The 20587-nt window shown below is 48.4% G+C and overlaps 1 protein-coding gene and 1 long non-coding RNA gene across 8 annotated transcripts in view; one reads left to right on the top strand and one right to left on the bottom strand.

Moving 5' to 3' along the window:
* LOC149440323 (uncharacterized) overlaps positions 1-17875 on the bottom strand; it is a 33286-nt gene extending 15411 nt beyond the window's left edge. Inside the window, exon 1 of one of the 3 annotated variants that reach the window (XR_016307670.1) lies at positions 17422-17875. This is a non-coding gene — a long non-coding RNA (uncharacterized LOC149440323). The remainder of the gene's footprint in view (positions 1-17421) is intronic. The other 2 variants (XR_016307668.1, XR_016307669.1) reach the window with 2 other exon arrangements.
* CNIH2 (cornichon family AMPA receptor auxiliary protein 2) overlaps positions 16623-20587 on the top strand; it is a 181421-nt gene continuing 177456 nt past the window's right edge. For 3 of the 5 annotated variants that reach the window (XM_089658771.1, XM_089658772.1, XM_089658773.1), the window contains exon 1: positions 16625-17590. In XM_089658771.1, the coding sequence (XP_089514897.1) occupies positions 17510-17590 (81 nt within the window). In that variant the 5' untranslated portion in view covers positions 16625-17509. Of the gene's footprint in view, positions 17591-20587 lie in introns of all 5 variants that reach the window. The other 2 variants (XM_089658774.1, XM_089658770.1) reach the window with 2 other exon arrangements.

The raw sequence follows: 20587 nt of genomic DNA on the forward strand, positions 1-20587 counted from the left end.
GACAGGAAGGGGGTAAAAGTGTCCAGACTTGAAGTACTAAAACTGGACGGTGAAAAATCCAGTGCAGCTCTGCATAGAAACCAATGAGCTTCCAGGTTTTTTGTCAACCTGCACCAAATTTTGTACTTTCCAGTTTTAGTAGTCAGTAAGGCTGAACAAAGACACCAGTCCATGCAGCTCAACCTGTGTGGGTGTGTGTTCATGTAAAAAATGATTTCCCATATACGTGTATTCTGTGATGCCCATCCAAGAGTATTTTTAAAGCTGTCAATACTTCCACATCAGAACAGAGTACCACATCCTTGCCGTTCTGACAGTGAAGATACACAGTTTAAACTTGCCTACCGGCACTTTTACTCCCTTCCTGCCCAGGCCAATTTTCAGCTTTCAGCGCTGTCACACTTTGAATTGTGTGGTCATGCAACACTGTACCTAAACAAAATTTTTATTATTTTTTAGAGACAGATAGAGCTTTCTTTTGGTGGTATTTAATCACCTCTGGGGTTTTTATTTTTTGCTAAACAAACTAAAAAAGACTTAAAATTTTGAAAAAAAAAAGTTTTTTCTTAGTTTCTGTTATAAAATTTTTAAATAAGTAATTTTTCTCCTTCACTGATGTGCACTAATGAGGCTGCAGTGATGGGCACTGATAGGCGGCACTGATGGGCACTGATAGGTGGCACTGATGGGCATCGATAGGCGGCACTGATGAGCACTGATAGGCGGCACTGATAGGTGGCACTGATGAGCATGGACAGGCATCACTTGTGGGCATTGACAGGCATCACTTATGGGCACTGAAAGGCAGCACTCATATATGGCACTGATGGGCGCTGATAGGTGGCACTGATAGGCAGCACTGACTGGCACTAATAGGTGGCACTGATTGGAACTGTTAAGCGGCACTGATTGGAACTGTTAGGCGGCACTGACAGGCTCTGATAGGTGGCACTGATGCGCACTGATAGGCAGCACTCACTGGCACTGATAGGTGACACTGATTGGCGGCACTGACTGGCAATCACTAATAGGCGGCACTGAAAGGCAGCTCTGATATGTGCCATTGATGTCACTGGTAGGCACTGATATGTGGCATTGATGTGCACTGGTATGTAGCATTGATGGGCGCTTACAGGTGACACTGATGGGGCTACACTGATCATCAGGGCACTGATCATCAGTGCCCTGATGATCAGCATAGATGTCTGCTCTGAGTAATGCAGATTACCAGCTCTTCTCTCCTCACAAACTGTCAGCGGGAGGAGAGTACTGCCAATAACCGGCATTTCCTATTTACATGTGATCAGCTGTGATTGGATATGACGTCATTGGCTCTTTACAGTGATCTGTGAGCGCACCAAGGGCATGCGCAGTTAAATTGGGAGGACGTCATATGATGTCATACCAGAGCGAGATAACCGCCGCCCTCCCATCATTACCTTATATGGCAGGCGGGAGGCAATTAAGGTTAAACCGTTTCTCCTCCAATTTCATTGAGTGACCCCATGTATTCTACCTGGACAACATGGACAACATGGAGTAAAGCAAAGATCCCCGGGGTGGGGGAAGGGGGGGTTGTTACTAGGAGGTGCCCTTAGAAAAAAAAAAATCACCCACCACAGTAGTGTCCTCTGACCCTCTTTACATGACCCCCAACTGCAGTATCCTGTATTCCCAATGCAGTGTCTTCTGCCCCCTTCACATCACCCCCTCCACTGTAGTGTCCTCTGCCCTCTCCTCCCACAGTAGTGTCCTTTACCCCCCAATATTGTGTCCTCTGCCCCCTTTACATCACCCCCGCCCTCACTGAAGTGTCCCTTGCCCCCCTCCCCCCACAGTAGTGTCCTGTAGCCCCCAAAGCAGTGTTCTCTGCCCCACCTTCACACCACACCACCCCCTCACTGTTATATCCTCTGCCCCCTTCCCCCCAATAGTGTCCTGTACCCCCAGACCAGTGTCCTCTGCCCCCCTTCACACCATATTCCGCCTGCCTCACTGTCATATCCTCTGCCTCCCTCCCCCCTAGTAGTGTCCTGTACCCCCAAACCAGTGTCCTCTGCCCCCCTTCATATCAACCCCCTGTCAGGGAGCGAGGAGCCAGACACACAAGGAGGTGCAATTAAAGGTAGGTTTATTAATATAAAAATAAGACAAGAGTCTATGCAAGTCCAACAGCAGAAATCGTAGCCAAAGCCGGGATCAAGAGCCAGGAAGAATCGTCGCCAGAGCCGGGATCAGGAGCCAGGAGGAATCGTCACCAGAGCCGGGATCAGGAGCCAGGAAGAATCATCACCAGAGCCGGGATCAGGAGCCAGGAAGAATCGTCACCAGAGCCAGGATCAGGAGCCAGGAAAAATGGTTGCCAGAGCCGGGGTCAGAAGCCAGGCGGAGTCTTAGCCAAAGCCGAGTCGGTATCCAGGAAAGCAAAGAGTAGCTAAACAGGAGCTTGTTGCTGTGCAAGAGACAGGACACAAATGCAATGGACAGCTACAAACAGCAGACTTATATGTGATAAGCCGCCACCTCCTGGGGGAGGAGCCACAGAGGACTGAAAGCATAAAGGATCCCACAATGCTTAGCAGACACCTAAGATGGATGCCAGCACATGGAGCAGCAGAGCCCTGAGGAAAGGTAGGACCTTGACAGTACCTCCTCCTCAAGGACCCCTCCGCGGCTCAACATAAGGCTTCTGGGGAAAGCGGGCGTGAAAAGCACGGAGGAGGGCAGGAGCATGAACATCCGTGGAAGGAACCGAGGAACGCTCCTCAGGACCATAACCACGCCAATGGACCAGGAACTGCACCCGACCGCGGACCAACCGAGAGTCCAGGATGCGGCTCACCTCATACTCCTCATGACCGTCAACCCGGATAGGACGAGGCCGAGGCGGAGAGGCAGTAAAGCGATTACAGACCAGAGGCTTCAACAGGGATATGTGGAAGACATTGGAGATACGCATCCCAGGAGGAAGAGCAAGGGCATAGGAAACCGGGTTCACCCTGCGGAGGATGTGGAAAGGACCAACAAAACGGGGAGCCAGTTTCGGTGCGGGCACCTGAAGATTGAGGTTACGAGTGGACAACCACACCCAATCTCTGACCTGGTATGAAGGAGCGGGCAACCGTCTACGATCAGCCTGGAGCTTCTGGCGCTGAGCTGATTCCCTCAAGGACCTCTGGATCTGCCCCCACAAGGAACGCAGGGCAGCAAGATGGTTATCGACAGCCGGAATGTCCTGTGGCGAGAACAACTTAGGCAATACAGCGGGTTGGAACCCATAGTTGGCCATGAAGGGAGACATCCCGGAGGAGGAGTTGACAGCCGAGTTCCTCGCAAACTCTGCCCATGGCAGGAGATCGAACCAATTGTCTTGATGGTCTGAGATATAGCAGTGAAGGAATTGTTCCAGGGCCTGGTTGGAACGCTCCGCAGCCCCATTGGACTGCGGGTGGTAGGCCGAAGAGAAGGAGAGCTTGATACCCAACTGAAAGCAGAAGGCACGCCAGAACCTGGACACAAACTGGCTCCCACGGTCCGAGACAATCACCTTAGGTAACCCATGCAAGCGAAAGATCTCCCTGGCCAAAACCGTAGCCAGTTCTTGCGCAGTCGGCAATTTCCTGAACGGAACACAATGGCACATCTTGGAGAAATGATCAATGACCATAAGAATGACCTTATGGCCTCAAGACGCAGGGAGGTCTACAATAAAATTCATGCCCAGGTGTGACCAGGGACGCTCCCCATTGGGAATGGGTTGCAGAAGGCCCAATGAAAGATGCCGAGGAGATTTATTCTGGGCACAGACAGAGCATGCCGCTACATATGAGGCGATGCCGGAACGGAGAGATGGCCACCAGAATAAACGAGAAACGACCCAGGACAACTGGTTCCTCCCTGGATGACTGGCAGTCTTGGAATTATGGTAGGTACGCAGCAAGCGGGTGCGCAATCCCTCAGGTACGAAACATCTACCAGCCGGTCTCTCAGAGGGAGCATCGGTTTGAGCCGCCAAAATCTGCTCCCCACGGGGAGAAGTCAGGCTGGTACGAATGGCAGCCAGGATCTGATCCGGAGGTATGACCGAGGTCGGCTCAGAGTCCTCCCTGGACAGCTCAGAGTATTGCTGCGACAAGGCATCAGCCCTGACATTCTTGGAGCCAGGCAAATAGGAGACCACATAGTTAAAACACGAAAAGAACAGAGCCCATCTGGCCTGACGGAGCGTCAACCTCTTAGCCTCCAAGAGATACGTCAAGTTCTTGTGGTCAGTGAGAATGAGGACCGGAACCGCAGAACCCTCGAGCAGGTGCCTCCATTCCTTGAGAGCCTGAATAATGGCCAACAACTCCCTGTCTCCAATCTGGTAGTTGCATTCTGTGGAGGAAAGCTTCGTGGAGTAGAACCCACAGGGAAGTAGGGGTCCATCAGGTGACCGACGCTGAGACAGGAGGGCGCCTACTCCCATCTCAGATGCATCAACCTCGAGGACAAAAGGCAACCCAGGATTGGGATGAGACAGTATCGGAGCCAAAGCGAAGGTGGATTTCAGAGCTTCAAAAGCTAAGATGGCCTCGGGTGACCACTCGTGGGGATTACTGCCCTTCTTGGTCAGATCTGAGAGAGGCTTGGCCAGCGTGGAGAAGTTCCTGATAAACTTCTGATAATAGTTGGCGAATCCCAAAAAGCGCTGAATGGACCGAAGACCACTGGGACGAGGCCACTGCACAACCGCCGAAACCTTCTGAGGGTCCATGGAAAATCCCACAGCGGAAATGGTGTAGCCCAAAAAGGCAACTTGGGATCGGTGAAATTCACACTTTTTGAGCTTACAGAAAAGCTCATTCTCACGTAACCGTTGCAGCACCCGCTTAACATCCTGGATATGAGACTCCATAGACGCAGAGTAAACCAGGATGTCGTCCAAGTAAACCACCACGCACTGCTGCAACAAGTCACAAAATACATCATTAATGAACTCCTGAAAGACCGCGGGCACGTTACACAACCCGAAGGGCATAACCAGGTATTCATAGTGGCCGGTTCTGGTGTTGAACGCGGTCTTCCACTCAACGCCCTCCTTGATCCGTACCAGGTTGTACGCAGCCCTAAGGTCGAGTTTAGTAAAGACCGTTGCTCCCTTGAGGCTGTCGAACAACTCGGTAATCAACGGAATTTGGTAAGCGTTCTTAATCGTGATTCGATTGAGACCCCTAAAATCAATGCAAGGCCTCAATACATCGCCCTTCTTTTTCACGAAGAAAAAGCCAGCTCCTGCTGGAGAAGTAGACTTGCGAATGTGCACCCGGGAAAGCGCATCTGCAACGTACTCCTCCATGGCCTGATTCTCCGCAACCGAAAGAGGATACACCCTGCCACGCGGAGGAGTGGCACCGGGTTGTAAGGTTATGGCACAATCGTATGGACAATGAGGAGGCAGAACACCGGCGCGCACCTTGTCAAACACGTCCAGGTACTCCTCATAGTCAGTAGGCAACACAGAGTCCGAGGAGGCACACAACACTTTAACAGGTCCACGGATGCAATTGGCCCCACACTGTGGGGACCACGAGAGAATCTCAAAAGGTCGGATTGTGCTTCTGAAGCCAGGGATGTCCTAAAACCACGGAGTAGTGCGGGGAAGAAATTACCTGGAAACAGGCCAACTCCCTGTGAACAGCCCCAATAGCTACTTCAACTGGCAGGGTCTCGTGGGTAACCTGTGGCGGTTGCAGGGGCCTGCCATCTATCGCCTCAAGGACCAATGGAGTAACTCGAGCCTGCAGAGGAATGGAGTACTGGGTAGCAAATGAACTGACCATAAACAACCCGCCAGCACCAGAGTCTACCAACGCCTGGGCCGTCACCGAGCCTTCCGCCCAAGAGAGGACAACGGTGATTAGCGGTTTATCTATGCGGGAAACCGGGGACGAGGAAACTCCACCCAAGATCTGCCCCCGACAGGATCTCAGGTGCAAGCGTTTCCCGGACGGACCGGACAGGACTGCCGAAAATGCCCACCGAGACCACAGTACAGGCAGCGACCCTCCCGACACCGAGAGGCCTGCTCCCCCTCGTAAAGGCGAGCAAACCCCAGCTGCATGGGCTCACCGCCAGACAAGCCATCCCCAGGAGGCATGGGAGGAGAGGGAGGAACGGGTGGGACAAAAAACATAGGCGCCAATCGGTTAGGAGGCCTCCGCAGACGCTCCTTAAGTGAAGGCCTCTCCCTGAGCCTGCTGTCAATCAGGATTAGGAAGGAAATGAGTGCTTCGAGCTCCACAGGCAGTTCTTTGGCTGCAATCTTGTCCTTCAACGCATCTGAGAGACCATGAGAGAAAGCAGCCACCAGAGCCTCATTGTTCCAACCCACCTCTGCCGCCAGGGTACGAAATTCTAAGGTGTACTCGGCAACAGTTCGTGAACCCTGATGCATGGACATGAGCAGCTTAGCAGCAGAGGCGGAGCGAGCAGGTACATAAAATACCGTACAGAAGGAGGCAACAAAACCGGCAAACTCGTGAATCACAGGGTTATTGTTCTCCCATAAGGGATTTGCCCAGGCCAAGGCCTTGTCCGAGAGCAGCGATATTAGGAAGCCCACCTTTGACCTCTCTGTAGGAAAAGCGTGGGGTATCAATTCAAAATATATGCCCACTTGGTTAAGGAAACCCCGACACTGACTCGGCTCACCCCCAAAGCGCTGAGGAAGGGGGGCTGAACCAGTCATACCTCTGGGCACTGCAGGTGCGGCAGCAGATGCGGAGGTAGGCGCAACAACCAGAGCAACAGCGGAAGCGACCACAGGAGTGACAACCGGCTTAATAGCACCAGGAGCAAGGTGCGCTGTGCGTGCAAGCAGCGTCTGCAACGCCTGAGCGAACTGATCCAATAAGAGATCCTGCTGATCAAGTCTGGCAACCAACATAGGGAGCGAGGGCGTACCTGCACCGTCAGGATTCATGGCATTCATGTAGTGTCAGGGAGCGAGGAGCCAGACACACAAGGAGGTGCAACTAAAGGTAGGTTTATTATTATAAAAATAGGACAAGAGTCTATGCAAGTCCAACAGCGGAAATCGTAGCCAAAGCCGGGATCAAGAGCCAGGAAGAATCGTCGCCAGAGCCGGGATCAGGAGCCACGAAGAATCGTCACCAGAGCCGGGATCAGAAGCCAGGAAGAATCGTTACCAGAGCCGGGATCAGGAGCCAGGAAGAATGGTCGCCAGAGCCGGGGTCAGAAGCCAGGAGGAGTCTTAGCCAAAGCCGAGTCGGTATCCAGGAAAGCAAAGAGTAGCTAAACAGGAGCTTGTTGCTGTGCAAGAGACAGGACACGAATGCAATGGACAGCTACAAACAGCAGACTTATATGTGATAAGCTGCCACCTTCTGGGGGAGGAGCCGCAGAGGATTGAAAGCATAAAGGATCCCACAATGCTTTGCAGACACCTAAGATGGATGCCAGCACATGGAGCAGCACAGCCCTGAGGAAAGGTAGGACCTTGACACCCCCCCACTGTGTAGTGTCCTCCACCCTGCCCCATAGCAGTGTCCTCTGCTTCCCCATCCCCCAAAGCAGTGTCTTTTGTCTTTTTCTCATCAGAATCACTCCCTAGCACTGAAATTTCCTCTGTCCCCTCTCCAACAGTCTCTCCTCTGCCCCCCTCCCACAGTGTTTCATTTGCCCCCCTCCCACAGTGTCTCCTGTGTCCCCTCTCCCACAGTGTCTCATCTGCCCCCTCCACAGTGGCTCCTGTGCCCCCCACACAGCATCTCCTCTGCCTTCCCTCCCACAGTGTCTCCTCTGTCCCCCCTCCTACAATGTCTCCTCTGCCCCCTCCACAGTGTCTCCTGTGCTCCCCCCCCCACAGTGTCACAATGTTTCCTGTGTCCCCCCTCCCAAAGTGTCTCCTGTTTCCCTCCCCCTTCCTACAGTGTCTCCTCTGTCCCCTTCACATCACACACAGATAGTGCTTCCTACCTGCCAGCGAGTGTAGAGCAGAGCGGAGATCAGAAGACAGCACAGTGTTGGGTGGAAGGCGGGACTGGGACTGTCGGTGTTCATAAAACCAGGCTGGTGATTGGTTGCTAGGACCACCTAGTGACCAATCACTAAGCAGATCCTGCCCTCCATCCAGCGATATGCTGCCTCCTACTCTCACTACAGGTACCATAAGAGCGGCTGAGGCTAGGGGGAAATAGAGCCGTGGTCACGATTGACCTGTCGGCTCCCCAGGGTCGACTGGTTGATCGTGATCGATGCTTGCCGACCCCTACTCTAGACATACACAGTTGCGCAGGCACAGATGTGCGGGTGCCCGTTCTTCTGTGCATAATTGTGCGCAGTTGCATTTGTGCACCTGCGGCTGCCTGCCACTAATGTTGGTGCCAGTGGGACTATTTAAACTCAGCAGCTAGTGCTATCTGATCTACAGCTCTTACCTGTGTCCCTGCATCTGATCCAGTACTGACTTTTATTATTGACCCGGCTTACTCTGACCTTGCCTGAATGCTACCTGCCCTGAACTTGGCTTGCCTCTGGATTAGCTCTGTCTTTTGCCCATCTGCCTGATTCTATGTTGCTGACCCGTTCCTGTGTCCTGACTACTCTCTGCCTGTCATTTATGCTGATATCTGAACGTCTGTTGCTGACCTGGTTTGTCTGACCATGTATCGAGTTATCTACCTGACCTACCCTGCAAGCTACCTGGGGCCTGCTGATACTTCTTATGTTCAGTGCTATCAGTCCTGCTGCACCTGCTACCTGCCAGCTATGTGTCAAGCACCTGCTGCCTGCTGTCTGTCCAATCCTGGATCTGCTGTCTCTGCTGCTGCCTAGTCCTGGATCTGCTGTCTCTGCTGCTGCCTGCTGTCTGTCCAGTCCTGGATCTGCTCTCTCTGCTGCTACCTGCTGTTCCAGTGATCCGACCAGCTTTCCAGCGACACACCAGCTACCTACTGCCGCGGCTGACAGAACATTTTACAGGCATTCATACCTTGCCGTGCTCTCACGGCCACTGTCACAACATCAGGCTCTGCCACAAGGTACATGACAGTATCATACAGCCATATCTGAGCTTGCAAGAGAGGCCTCACCCATGGATGAAATTTGTCAGCACCTCGAAGCCCTGAATCAAGTCGCCAAGACTCTGCAGGAGGGGTAGGTCCAGTTGGAGGAATGAGTGCAATCCCTGGCTACATCTGTAAATCCTGTTACAACGTCCTCTTCCTCTTCTGGTGCAGCACCTACAGAGACTGCTCCTGCATCCTCAGTGATTATGCTGACTCCTGAACCCAGGGTTCCCACACCAGAAAGGCTCTGAAGGGTTTGAAGTAAATTACGGGCCTTCCATAATGCATGTCAGCTATACTTCCCCCTGCACCACTGACTTTTTCCTTGGAATCCACCAAGGTCGGGTTCATTATTTCACTGCTTCAAGATGAACCTCAGACCTGGTCCAACCGACTTCTCAAAGAAAACAGCTCTCAACTACATACCATATCTGCTTTCTTTGAAGCAATGGCCTAGTTGTATGACGATCTATAGCGGACTTCCACAGAAGAAGCTGCCCTTAATGAGTTCCAGCAAGGCTGCTGAGCGGTCAAGAACTATGTTACAGGCTTCAGACGCTGGAGCACATATACACAGTGGAATGACGCAGCTCTGCAACATTGGATCCACCTTGGACTTTCTGAAGGCTTGAAACAAGACGTAGCCTGGGTCAGAATACCAAATACTTTGGAGGCTCTGATTACCTTAGCCATCCAGATAGACTGACAGCTTCATGAACACAGGTTGGAAAGGTCTACTCAACAGTCTCATCCTGTATGGATGATGCCCAGGGTGCCTTCTTCTGCTTACCCTACGGCTGCCCATTCTGTTCATGTCAGCTCCATTGCTGCCAATCCTGTGCCTCCAGTAGCTCATGCTCCAGAACCCATGCAGCTTAGATTGATACGTCCTTCCTTGTCACCTGAAGAACATCTACTGTATGTCTTCAGGAGAACAACCTTTGCCTATACTGCAAAGAAGCCGGCCATTATGTACACACATGTCCCGCAAAGATGCATAAGTGTCTGTCTATTTCTCTTGCTAACCTGTAACCACTGTCTGCCTGTGCAACTCACCTAGCTCTTCCACTTTCATTCCAGCTGCCAGAAGAAGCAATCTCAGTCAAAGCCATTATTGACTCTGGGGCATGCAGTTGCTTTATTGACTTAACCTTTGCAGCCCAGCAGCACATACCTCTACAACAGAAGACTCAAGGGCTAACAGTTTACCTGGCAGTGGCCATGTATCAAATCGGGATTGGTAACTCAGGAGACACCACCATTGTCTGTTGTTACCTCTTCCAAACATAAAGAACTATTGAGTCTTGATGCCATCACGTGTCTGTTGTTTCCTATTATTTTGGGCATAGCCTGGCTTCAGGCTCACAATCCACAAATTGATTGGATTACATGAGAAGTCAGCATCCAAGCTACCTATTGTCGGGAACATTGTTTGCCAGAATCACCTAATGCTGTTGTGACCCTGTTATCTGTGGACTCTGATCATGAAATGTGTCAAATAGTGCCTGAATACTATTATGAATTTTCTCACTCTCATAACAGGAACAGGAAGCTTTAAAAGAATGTTGATGAAAGCCATCCACTTCTCGAGCAAGGGCAGGAATATTCTTTGTTGAGAAAAAGGATCACTCATCCATGTGGATTACCAGGAACTTAATAAACTTATGGTAACCACTACTCCCTTCCTCTTGTACCCAAACTGTTCCAAAGGTTGACGTCCTAAGCCGTCTTTACCAAATTGGATTTGTGAGGGGCCTATAACTTGCGCCGTATTCACAAACGGGATGAGTGGAACGTGGCTTTACATACCGGATTCGGCCACTTTGAATATCTGATCATGCATTTTGGCCTCTGCAATGCTCATGCCACCTTACAGCATTTTATTAATGATATATTCAGAGACTTTATGGACATTTTTGCAATTGTATACTTGAACGATATCCTAATTTTCTTTGTGTCCTTTGATTTACACTGGGGGCACATTAAAAGTGTCCTATGCCGGCTCTGCCAACATGAACTGTATGCCAAGCCTGAGAAGCGTGAGTTCGAGCAGCAGACTATCCGCTATCTTAGACTTGACTGCACCCACAGAAAAAAGGGGGTGCATTGTTTTGTGGGATTTGCCCATTTCTACTGGAGATTTATGAAAGGATTCTCTGCCATTATTTATCACGTACCTGGTGATGGAGGCCAATGGAGAGAGGGCTTCTCTTGCGGCTAAGTCCTGGACTCCCCTGAAAGTGGGACAGCGGGAGTCTGGCCCAAAGTTTCACAGGTTGCCTGTAGGAGTGCTGGTTGGTGGTCCACTCAGAAGCACAGCTAATGCACGGAGATAGCTCTGCAGAAAGAAGGAGCCTGTGCGTGGTATGTAAGCCCTTCTGGGATTTAGATGTTTACTGGGTAGTCGGTTCAAGCCAAGGTCAGGTACCAGGTGGGGATCAGAGCAGACGTAGTCAGATGGTATAGCCGAGGTCATACACAGAGGAGCAAGAGAGAGAGTATTCGTAAGCCAAGCCGAGGTACGATCAGGGATAAAGCAGAGTAGACAGGTCCAGGAGCAAGCCGAGTCGGTAACAGGAAATCACAGGTAAGAATCACAGGAAACAGGAACAGGGCACGGGGAGCTAGAGATCATCCAGCAACTTGAGGAAGTGATGAGCCTCCTTATGAAGGCTGTCTGGCACCAAACTGAGGCTAATGTGTACTTTTGCGGCCATGCAGAGTACTGGCAGAAATGCCAGATTTTCCAGAACTTCTGCCGTGGACAGGACCCTGACATTATTGCTCCTATCATGCAACTGACTAAACAGAACCTTCGGTTCCACTGGAGCCTTGAGGCCCAGACAGCGTTTGAAACTCTAAAAAAGACATTTCACTTCAGCCCCTATTCTCAGTCATCCTGATCCATCTTTGCCGTACATATTGGAAGTAGATGCATCAGAAATCGCAGGAGAGGCAGTTGTCTCATAACACCAGGGTCTCAAGGGCTTAATGCATCCCATGGCCTTGAGTACTTAAGATCTGCCAAGTGTCTGAAGCCATGTCAAGCTTGTTCTTTTTGAGATTTGCATTTCACATTACCTATCGACCCGGATCAAAGAATACTAAACCAGATACACTGTCTCGTATGTACGATGACCCAAAAAAAAAAACATGTGCTAGATACCATCCTGCCCGCATGTAACTTTTGTTATTACAAACTGATCTTTCACAGATTAAGCAAGCCTCTGTGGGTGTCTCTTGCCCTCCTGGAATCACACTGGTTCCTAATGAAGGATTGATGTGGCAGAAGAATAAAATCTTCATACCAGAAAGTGTCCGGGTGACTGTCTTGAGGCAAGCCACTTTGGTGTCCATAAGACTCTTGATTTGGTACGATGTACTATAGTTTCCAGGAATATATATTTGCCCTTTTGTAAATATCGGTACCACGTTAGTTCTTCGCCATTCAGCTGGTACTGTTCCTGTCAGTATGATGTCCATAAAAATTAGGAATAATGGTCTGGCTATAACCTGACTGAGTTCTTTGAGGACTGTCAGGTATAAGCTATCTGGTCCTGGTGATTTATTTGTGTTAAACTTTTCAAGTTTTTTTCAGATACTGGCTTCTCTTAGCCACGAGGGTACATTCTGTGATGCATTAGTAATGATACCATCTTGGTTACTATACCCCTCCTTTTCCTGTGTAAAAACTGAGGAGAAGAATGCATTTAGCACAGTTGCTTCTCCTTGTCATTTGTAACCATCTTCCCTTTATCATCCTTTATGGGGCAAATATGCTCTGACCTCCATTCTTTACTGGTAATATATGTAAAAATGTGGGGGATTTTTTTTACTCTCCTCTGCTATGGAATACACTAAATTATACTTTTGTTTAATGTGTCCCTAAAATGCTCCCATTTTTCCTCAGTGTTTAGTGTTTCTAGGGGTTGGTCCCATTTAATATCTTGTACGATATAGCACAGTTTAGAAAAATTTGATCTTTTGAAATTTAGTGTTCTTTCCCTACCCTCATGCCTCCTTTTCCTTTGATTTATGCTGAATGTAATTATCCTGTGATTGCTGGTTCCCAAGTTGTCCCATATTTCCACATCTGTGATCAGATCTGTGTAGTTTGTAATTAATATATCTAGCAATGCATTCTTTCTAGTCGGGGAATCCAACATTGGCACCAACATGAAGTTGTCCTATAAGACATTTTACGAGCCTTAAATGAGTGAGCTGTTCTTTCTGCTCAGTCAATATCTGGACAGTTGAAGTACCCCATTATAATATAATTGCCTTAGCTTTTCTAACTGTGATAGGAGATCCAACTCCTCCTCATCCTTCAGGATAGGGGCCTGTAGCATACCTCCACTGTTAATTTCCCACTTGTTTATTCCCTTTAAAATGCCACCACAGGGACTACACCTCCCTCCTTGACCCATTTGCAAGGTCATCCCTCACAGTCATTAGCAAATCATTCTTGATATACAGGCATACCCCTCCTCCTCCTCCTCTTCTACTCTTTCTCTCCGATATAAGGAATACCCCTGGATAGTTGCCAGCCAGTCATGTGAGCTGTTAAACCAAGTTTCTGATATTCCCACAAAGTCAAAATCCTCTTTATGTATCAGCAGCTCCTATTCTTCCATTTTGTTAGTTAGGCTTCTAGAATGTGTGTACATGCCTCTTAGTTTTGTATGGGCGCTTATTATTTCCTCCTTAGTTGTTCTGTGGCTGTAATTTTGTTTTGACAACTGTAACGGAAGCGTAGGCAGGACAGAGCACACAGAGAAGATGGGGGACACACAAAGCTTTATTGAAGCAACAAAATGACAGACACTCAATGGGGAAATGGCAGGGAGGGTGATGTGTGCGCAAACCAGGGACGATTCCAGGCACGGGGGGGTCTTCAGCGACAGGCAGGCAATCTCCCCCCTAGGCTTGGGGCCTCAGCCGAGCTCCCTCCGTGACTGGACAGCAGATTGGAGACTCAGGCAACAGACGGCAACCTACCACTAGGCAGGGACCTCGAGCAACAGGCGGCAATCTACCACTGGGCAGGGGCCTCGGGCAACAGGCGGCGACCTACCACTGGGCAGGGGTCTCGGGCAACAGGCGGCAATCTACCCCTGGGCAGGGGTCTCGGGCAACAGGCGGCAACCTACCACTGGGCAGGGGCCTCGGGCAACAGGCGGAAATCTACCCCTGGGCAGGGGCTCGGGCAACAGGCGGCAACCTACCACTGGGCAGGGGCCTCGGGCAACAGGCGGCAACCTACCACTGGGCAGGGGCCTCGGGCAACAGACGGCAACCTACCCCTGGGCAGGGGTCTTGGGCAACGGGCGGCAACCTACCACTGGGCAGGGGCCTCGGGCAACAGGTGGCAATCTACCCCTGGGCAGGGGTCTCTGGCAACGGGCGGCAACCTACCACTGGGCAGGGGCCTCGGGCAACAGATGGCAACCTACCCCTGGGCAGGGGCCTCAGGCAACAGGCGGAAATCTACCCCTGGGCAGGGGTCTCGGGCAACAGGTGGCAACCTACCACTGGGCAGGGGCCTCGGGCAACAAGCGGCAACCTACCACTGGGCAGGGGCCTCGGGCAACAGGCGGCAACCTACCACTGGGCAGGGGCCTTGGGCAACGGGCGGCAACCTACCACTGGGCAGGGGCCTCAGGCAACAGGCGGAAATCTACCCCTGGGCAGGGGTCTCGGGCAACGGGCAACAACCTACCACTGGGCAGGGGCCTCGGGGACTCAACGGGACTCTAGCTGTGGAGTCTGGCCTCAGCACAGCTCCCACCCAGCTTTCTAGGGACATTGGGTTCACTGGGACTCAACGAGTAGCGATGGCTCAAGCACTCAGGGGCACCACAGGTAGCTATACTCTGGGCACACCATGGGGTGGTTCAAGTAAGGGTAGTCTAGGCGTGTAGTAGGGCAGTGCCTAACCCAGGTGGTCTGTGCGCACAATAGGGACAGTTCAGGAAACGGGTGGTCAGTGCACACAGCGGGGCAGTTCGGAACACGGGTGGTCGGTGCATACAGCGGGGACAGTTCAGGACATGAGTGGTCGGTGCACACACCGCGGACAGTTCAGAACACGGGTGGTCGGTGCACACAGCAGGCACAGTTCAGGACACAGGTGGTCAGTGCGCACAACAGGGACAGTTCAGGACACGGGTGGTCGGTGCACACAGCTGGGACAGTTCAGAACACGGGTGGTCGGTGCACACAGCGGGGACAGTTCAGGACACTCACGGCAAGCAGCTTGCAGACACTCAGCGGCAGACGGCTCCAGACAGGGACGACCAGCGGTCAGCATTCCAGGGACAACCAGCAATCAGCAGACAGCAGCAGCTCCCAGGGCACTCAGCAGCAGACAGGGTGCAAGGGTGCTCAGTAGACAGGCTTACAGACTTGCAGGGTCTGGCAGGGTCTCAGCTGTGGGGTCTGACCTTTGAGGAGAAGGCTCATGCAGAGCTATGGAGACTCCCAACCCTGGGGTATTGCAGAGGGCTACATTCCTGACCTTTTGGGGGTCTGCAGAGTGCGCAGGGGGATGGCTGGGGAGGCTCGGTCCCCCCCACCCGAGCCTCCAGCATCTTTCTGGGAGCAAGATGATTCCAGCAGCATGGACAGGAACAAAGAGAGGAGGGCTGCTTCCTGTGCGGTTCTTTTGAAAACCATGTGGGACGCGGCTAGGTTGCCTCGGCAACGGCCGGCCCAGCCCTGTCCATGGAAGCTCCACAGACATCGGAATGTGCAAGGGGGGAGGGAGGGGTGGAGGGATATGGCGGGGGATGGGAAAGGCCCTGGCAGCCCGTGACACCAACCCCTTAGTTTTTTTATGGAGAGCGGGAAAGTTTCCAGTAAGGAAGTTACTGCACTAGGCTTCAACAAAATAAAGGCCTCCAGCAAGAAACAAGAGCAATGCTGGAGACAATTTACAGCACACACTATTCTTGGTAGCATAATTATTGGTGCAGAATGTATGTTCTTTTATTAAAGAACATTTATTATTATCAAACTGTTATGGGTAAAGCTTCACTTTAAGTATAAACCTGCATACATCCCATCTTTGTGATATGATAAAATAATATCAATCATATGTCACTCAACTTTTAAGGGTCATATGCATTCTCTAGTCTTACCACTAGATGTCACAATAATGCTTCAGTCTTTCTGTTACCAATTACCTGGATGTTGTGATGTTCTACAATGAGACAGACACAATGAAGTCAATGACAGTTCATTTCAGAATAGACTGTGATACCCAGTATCGAAGATATGCTCCAGAGACTGTATGTACACTGTTGTTAATGTCAAAAAAGGGAGGGGGAGACAAGTGTGACCTGGACAAAATGGAAAAAAAAGTAGACATAAAGGCATGTAGTTCACATAATTGCCTGTTTTTAAAAAATAAAAGATAGATAGATAGATAGATAGATAGATAGATAGATAGATAAATAGAATGCAAGGGAGGAGAAAAGCATTAAAGAGCAAGGGAGGAGGTGTGACAGGGTGAGGGAGGGAGAAAATGAACTTGAAAGGGGGAGAGGCAAACAAGAGGAGTACAAGGTACTGGAGAGCATTAGCAGAGAGGGAGCCTGAGATCACAGATTAGACTGGAGTGCGCTTTAAGATGCTTGTGTCAGCTGCTACTTTAAGTCAGGCTATCTACTGATGAACAGCTGAGGAAGAAGTGCAGACAAAAGCGGAGTGAATATACACGTAGACGAAGAGACAGCTTGAAAAGAAATATACAACAAAGGTGAGAGACGTTAAACGGGCAAACAAAGAAGACAGGCGCTAAATAGACCAAGAGGAGAAAAAGAAGACGGTTAGGTGACTGATATCTATACACAAAGGCACATATGAAGATGTTCTGATATACATTTTTATGTAACGTGCCACCACGGACTCCCACACAATGCAAGCTACACGGAGGGGAGGAGAAGCTATATTTTCACAAGACTGATATTTTTTTAACCATCAACACTATTTAAAGTGCCAAATGTCACAGGCCATATAACTGGTTTACTAACCTATAGGTTTGTACTGTACATGCAGCTTTCCTTTCTAATTGCTTCCTAATTTGTATACCTAATCATACTTTTTGGCATGCAGTGCTCTCAGATGTCTCATATTTAGCTGTAGTCAGTATTCTAACAATATTTTTGATAGTTTTAGTTTTAATTTTTAGCAGTTTTATATGTTCTCAAGTCTTTGACCACCTTCTGTGAATTGTTTATTGAATATTACTGAAGCACTCACACAGAGCACTTGCTGAACAGATGGACTTGTACCCACAGAATTTGGACAATCTCAAGGAACTCTAATTAAGCATTGTCTGATAACGTACTTGGAAAGTCGTCCTTGGCAGCATTTTTCAGCCTTCTTGAAGAGTAGTCTTCAGAGCGGTCTTGCATTCAGCAGTTTCTCATCCAGAGATGGCGTTCACCTTTGCTGCGTTCTGTTACATGCTAACACTCGTCCTCTGTGCTTCTCTCATCTTTTTCATCATCTGGCACGTGAGTCTCAAAACTAAAAGGGTACTGAGGGTCATATCATACAAAGGGCATAAGTATCCCAGAAATTGTCATATCACTCATATCACCCCTCCAAATAGCACATTCAGGGTGGTGGAGGTAACCTTTGATGCTAGCTACATCTGATATGAAAGTGGCAAAGGGTAGATCTAAACTAAAAGGTATCACGTGGGAGTGCCTTGTGTTGGGCAATAGCAAAGGAAAATATCTGGCCTGTGGCAGAGTATGTGGACCTTCATTTTGGAAATGTAGGGTGGGTACAATGTTTGAGAACAAAAGACAAATGAAAAGACAAGCTAGGGTCTGATACAGTAAGTGTTCTAAAAAGCAGTATAGCTGTATTGTACATGATCACTGTAGTTATCGGCCTTTGTGTGTAAATATGTATGTGATGCGTCTCAGGTGTACCTTTTTACACTCCAGTACCCAAGTCACAGCTGTGCTTGCGCTCTATCAAGTGCAACCACAATTTATTTGCAATGATTATTTACTGATATTGTATGTATAAAAAAGGGGAAAAACATACAATATATATAAAACACATACACATCATGCTAAATCCTTCCTTAACATTACTGAATATTTTCATTAATATTATTCATCGGGATTGTAAATTATCATTTTCCGGTCTTTAGAACAGGGCTTACTTGAGTTAAATAGCTTTGACACTAGTAAGCAACATTTTCACGCATATGGAGACTTTCCTATGTATACAGTACTATACATTCATTACATTATATGAGGGTTCAGTGTTCCAACAATGTGCAACTAGTTAGCTCTGCAACTGCAAATGATGCTACCAGTGTATATGACAGTGTATATTGTAAAGCTTTTAAGGCCAGTGAAATGACAGATTTCTGTAAAGTGGCAGCTCACAGAAGAGGAATTATGTATTATTGAAGGTTCAGCTATAACAGAAAGCTGAAATCGATTCATTAAAATCAGTGTGTATATACAGTATGTAGTTATATGTAAATTATTTCATGATTTCTGCACAGTATATCATCATTCTTTTCTCAGAATGTCAATTAACATTGATTTCCTGTGTGAAATAGATGCTTCTCAGGCTTCTTTTTGTGTAACTGATCATTGATGGGGGATCTGTTGCAATGGTGACAGTATCTATACTTCTGATTTGCTGGGTTTCAATTTATATTTTAAAAGTCATGGTTACCAGCACTGTTGTCCTGAATTTTATTTATGTGTGCTAATATGTCTCCGTTACTAACCTAATGTATGTGTCTAAGTGTGTATGATTGTGCCACAATGTGTGTGTATAATTGTGTATGTCACATTTTCTTAGCCCCCACCCTCCCCCATGTGTTCATCCTTTATGTTTCTGCTTCTCTCTGTTGCTGTGGAGACTGAGCTCGTTTCTATGGAAACTGCATATGTTTATAAAGTGGTACCCAGAGAACTAACCATGTCCTACCTACAGTACAATCCAGACCATCAGCCTACCATATTCTTCCAAGCATCCCATTACTGTCTTCTTTGTGTTAAGTATACAATCCTATTATACCAGTCATACTTCTTTTATCTTTTATTTACTCTTTGGTTTATGGTTCTTCTTTATTTAATCTTTTTCAGCTTTAATCAGCTTGTACTTTCTCCACCCTTTTCTTGTATTCTGTACCTCCTTGTCTGGGTACTGTATCAGCACAATCTACTGGCAGCATTATTTAATTACATAGTGCAAATAACAAAACACTAAGTTCAAACTACATTACTATAAGAGGAACAAATCAGAATCTTTTTTCATTGTGCTGACTTCAGTAAAGTGAACTTTGATTGGTGGCAATGGTCTAGTGCACTTTTTATATTTCTATTAGAAACTGATAATTGTATTCTTTATTACATTCAGTCACATCTTTCCTTTAAAAAAGTAACAGTTTTCATTTAAAAGTAATTTGCTATTGTGTATGCATGCATGTTTTGTATGCTTTCACTCACCAGTGAGAAAATGAGAATATATCCTCTGTTACAGTTCACCTTCTGTCCACAAAAGAAGCTACATAGTTCAACATTTAGGGAAGAATTTCTGGCTAAACAAACTTTCTGCAGTTTCAGTGGTGGAGCTTATTAGATCATTAGTTTGTCAGACGTTTTGAGGCCTGTGAATATATAAATACACTTTTTTTTAAATAACCAGAGCAATTTCGTGAACGTTTCAGAAATGTAACTGTCAAAATATATGATCACAATTAAAAAATCCAACAGGTTTCTTTTCTAGCCCCCTCAATACACAGAGCTGTGCTCCTCCCCCCATCCAATGGCTGTGTCCTTCCAAGCAGTTTGCATCCCAGATGGTAAAAATCTGGTTCTGGGCTACCCATGCCTGTTCACTAAGGTCTCATAAACCGGAACTAAACCCTGCTATCATTTCCAGCCAAGGAATCTGCCATATTAGCCCTGTTTGATCTTCAACTGCCATGGTGATGCACATGTGATCAGTTATGACCCCAGCCATTTGATGGTTTGACAGTTTGGTTGAGAGCACAAGCAAATGTGACAGTTAGCAGTCCTGGCATGGGCTGAGAATGTAACTGTTTTTTGAAACTGTTAAATTGATGAGTTTAGTTCCACTTTAAACTGTCAAACCATCAAATGACTGGAGTCATAACTGATCACATGTGCAATATCATGGCAGTTGAAGATCAAACAGAGGCTAAGATGGCCGCTTCCTTGGCTGAAAATGATAGGAGGGTTTAGTTCCTCTGTAAATCAATGCCTCTCCACCTATACAAATATGTTTCATTTACCAGTTGGACTGCACACAGTATGGAAGGCTGTATCCATTGGGCTTAGTAAGTATGGAGCTTCTGGGAGACATGGGGGCTAGGGATTTTTTTTACCTAAACTTGTACTTTAAGTGCTTGCTCAAATCAAACTGCAGCATTTTACTTTCCATTGTGTACCAGCAGTGAGGGGACAGTGTAATACACTGTTTCAGCAAATAATTTTTTTTTTTACTTTACC

This window comes from Staurois parvus, unplaced genomic scaffold (genome assembly GCF_062004578.1).
Source record: "Staurois parvus isolate SC_StPar_1 unplaced genomic scaffold, SC_StPar_1.0 ptg001091l, whole genome shotgun sequence".
NCBI classification, from domain to species: Eukaryota; Metazoa; Chordata; class Amphibia; order Anura; family Ranidae; genus Staurois; species Staurois parvus.